This window comes from Oncorhynchus clarkii, chromosome 9, assembly GCF_045791955.1.
Source record: "Oncorhynchus clarkii lewisi isolate Uvic-CL-2024 chromosome 9, UVic_Ocla_1.0, whole genome shotgun sequence".
Taxonomy (NCBI): Eukaryota; Metazoa; Chordata; class Actinopteri; order Salmoniformes; family Salmonidae; genus Oncorhynchus; species Oncorhynchus clarkii.
Genome location: NC_092155.1, coordinates 38,322,243 through 38,325,292, shown reverse-complemented (window position 1 = coordinate 38,325,292; position 3,050 = coordinate 38,322,243). Strand labels below are relative to the sequence as shown.

The 3,050-nt window shown below is 39.1% G+C and overlaps 1 protein-coding gene across 3 annotated transcripts in view; it reads right to left on the bottom strand.

Annotated features, from left to right (window-relative positions):
* LOC139416255 (ubiquitin carboxyl-terminal hydrolase 11-like) overlaps positions 1 to 2,749 on the bottom strand; it is a 31,765-nt gene extending 29,016 nt beyond the window's left edge. Inside the window, exons 1-4 of one of the 3 annotated variants that reach the window (XM_071164699.1) lie at positions 2,618 to 2,749; positions 2,333 to 2,465; positions 1,120 to 1,229; positions 850 to 980 (exon numbers count right to left, since the gene is read on the bottom strand). In XM_071164699.1, the coding sequence (XP_071020800.1) occupies positions 850 to 980; positions 1,120 to 1,229; positions 2,333 to 2,442 (351 nt within the window). In that variant the 5' untranslated portion in view covers positions 2,443 to 2,465; positions 2,618 to 2,749. Of the gene's footprint in view, positions 1 to 849; positions 981 to 1,119; positions 1,230 to 2,332; positions 2,593 to 2,617 lie in introns of those variants that run through there. The other 2 variants (XM_071164700.1, XM_071164698.1) reach the window with 2 other exon arrangements.
* Between the last annotated feature and the right edge of the window lie 301 nt (positions 2,750 to 3,050).

Below are 3,050 nucleotides of genomic sequence, written 5' to 3'. Positions count from 1 at the left end.
GTCCAACTCATCCCAAACCATCTCAATTGGGTTGAGGTTGGGTGATTGTGGAGGCCAGGTCATCTAATGCAGTACTCCATCACTCTCCTTCTTGGTTAAATAGGCCTTACACAGCCTGGAGGTGTGTTGGGTCATTGCCCTGTTGAAAAACAAATGATATCCCATCTGGTCTGTGCTTAGTGGCACTATCGTGCACTAAGTGTGCCTTGAATTCTAAATAAATCACTGACAGTGTCACCAGCAAAGCACCCCACACCATCATACCTCCATGCTTCACAGTGTGAACCACATATACGGAGATCAGTTCCTACGTGTCTCACAAAGAAATGTCGGCTGGAACCAACAATCTCAAATTTGGACTCATCAGACCAAAAACACAGATTTCCACCAGTCTAATGTCCATTGCTCGTGCTTCTTGGCCCAAGCAAGTCTCGTATTACATGTTAATTGAAGCGCATTCCAGGTGACTACCTCACTAAGCTGGGTGAGAGAATGCCAAGAGTGTGCAACTTTGAAGAATATCAAATATATTTTGATTTGTTGAACACTTTTTTTTGGTTACTACATGATTCCATATGTGCTATTTCGCAGTTTGTCTTCACTATTATTTTACAATGTAGTAGAAATAAAGAAAAACACTTGAATCAGTAGGTATGTCCAAACTTTTGACTGGTACTGTAGAACTGTGAGAATGGCAATACATATCATATCTGCACCTAAGTATTGTGATAATATCGTATCTTATAAGGTTCATGGCAATTCCCAACCCTAGTTGTCAGGCAATCAGTCTATGTGATATCACCATAGGGTATGCAAGTTATCTGCGTCTCTGTGACCACGCTGTTTTACCTTCCGCTCCAGGGCAGGCTGATCATCTACCATGCCATACCAGGCCAGCAGATTGCGCCATGCTTCGGCAGGGATCAACACAAAGTCCTCATTCTCCACCAGACGCTCCTTCAGATGGTAGGAATCCAGTTCTGTGGGTATCATTATCATCATTAGACAGCTCACTTTTCATGTTGACACAACAGCATATAGAATGTAGAAGTAAATGAACTAAACATTGAATAATGGTTCTTCTGTTGTTACAGGATATCTTTGTGATGTGACACTTACCCTCAAACAGCTCTGTGTTGTCGATCTGTCCAGGGAAAGATGAGGAGTTCTGGTCTCCTGTCACCACATACTCCTTCCACTGCTCATACCATCGCCTTTCCACCAGGTACCTGCATGTGTTGGTTAAGAACAACTCCATTGGGGAGGCTTTATATGGCTTATATTTTGCGTGCCTACATTAACCAACAACTCAACATCACATTTCCCTAGGCTAGTATTTGATCAGTAACGTTTTCTACGATTGAGGTATTTGGTGTATTTACTGATACAATACTATAATGGCATAACCACAATTGCAACAATGGATCTTTTATTTGGGCAGCTAGGCTTTGGCAAATTACAGCCAAATTTCTAGTTTCCTTTTTAATTGAGTTTGTTAGGACAAAACTGTACATAAATGGAATTTAATTCATTCCCACTTCATTCCCACAACTGATATCCTGAACTTTATAACCACAATGGTAGATACGATATAATTTCCTAATCTGGGTGTGACACTAACAAAACGAAACTTTACTGGTAAAAACGAAAGTAGCAGCCAGCTAGCTAGCTAATTTGGTTTAGCGAGCTAACATTAGCTATGCAGTTAGCTAGCTAACTTAAATGGCGCTCACTTTGTCAAAAATATTAGAACACACAATAAATACACACTTAGGGAAAAAAACTGAATACCAAAAATGTCAAGCTAAACCGAAAAGATTCCTGTCCTGTAGCTAGCGAACTCTGGCGGGCTAGCATGCTGTCAGTGTAGCTAACGCTAGTTAATGTTATCTTGCTTGTTAAAGCCAAAACTTTTACAAGATGTTCCCCAACTGGGACGTGATGTTAATCGTCATATCATTTGACAAGATGTTCCCCAACTGAAACGTGATGTTAATGGTTATATTAATATCAAAATGTAAGCTTTTCCAGAATACTATCCCTAAAACGCTAACGCAGTGATCAAACGTCATTCGCCAAACACCAGCGCTGAGATCCTAGGCAAGAGGAATGACAACACTCCAACCAATGTTTATTCATTGAATTTGCCAATAAAAATGTCCTTATCTAAAGATAATGGTATTTATGCTGATTATGATATATGTAATTAAGCAACGGCAAATACAGTCAAGGACTCATCGCTGTCATTTGTTGTTGTCGTGGTAGCTAGCTATAGTAGCTACATCATTCAGTGTGGGTGTCAGTTCAGAGCAGAGGGCGGCAAGAGTCTCACCAAGTATCCCCTGCACAGAGTTCATGTTCCTGAAGCATAGACTCGATTTCTTTGCGTTGAGTGTCTAGCCCAGGAGATTCTGTAACCGCGGCTGAAGTAGTAGCAGCCATGATCACTCACAAATATCAGGATTCTGCAAGGAAACCACTGAAGTCAACTAAAGTTACCGCATAGAATATGTGATAGGGTATCCGTATCGATGTAAAGCATTTTCCACTAGCTAGTTACTATAGCCACGAAGTAACAATTGGCAATATCATAAAAATGTATTACAACAAAACTTACTTATTGGTCTTAATTTAGGTTAGGCATAAGGCTAGCACTGTGGTTAAGGGATTTTATTAAGATAATTGTAAAAAAATAAAAATAGGCGGGCTATCTAGACCCACCAAACAAGCAAAAATATCTAAGTACTTCCGGGTCATGGGTTTTTGGAATCAACGATAAGGAGGGGACCATGGCTAGAAGGGTTCCAGCTTTTGTCAGTCAGATTTATTTATTTATTTTTTTAAATGTATATACACAAATATCATCAAACATAAGAGGAATAGTCACATGCAAACTTGCATACATACAAACTATTTACATTGCCAGGAATCCTAAACAAACAAATCATATTCATTAATAATACAACAAGTTTTCATTGCCTTTTTGTTTTTCATTTTAGTTAAAGTATATGGCACATATTGTTTCAATTCATTTATAAAGTGAAAAAATG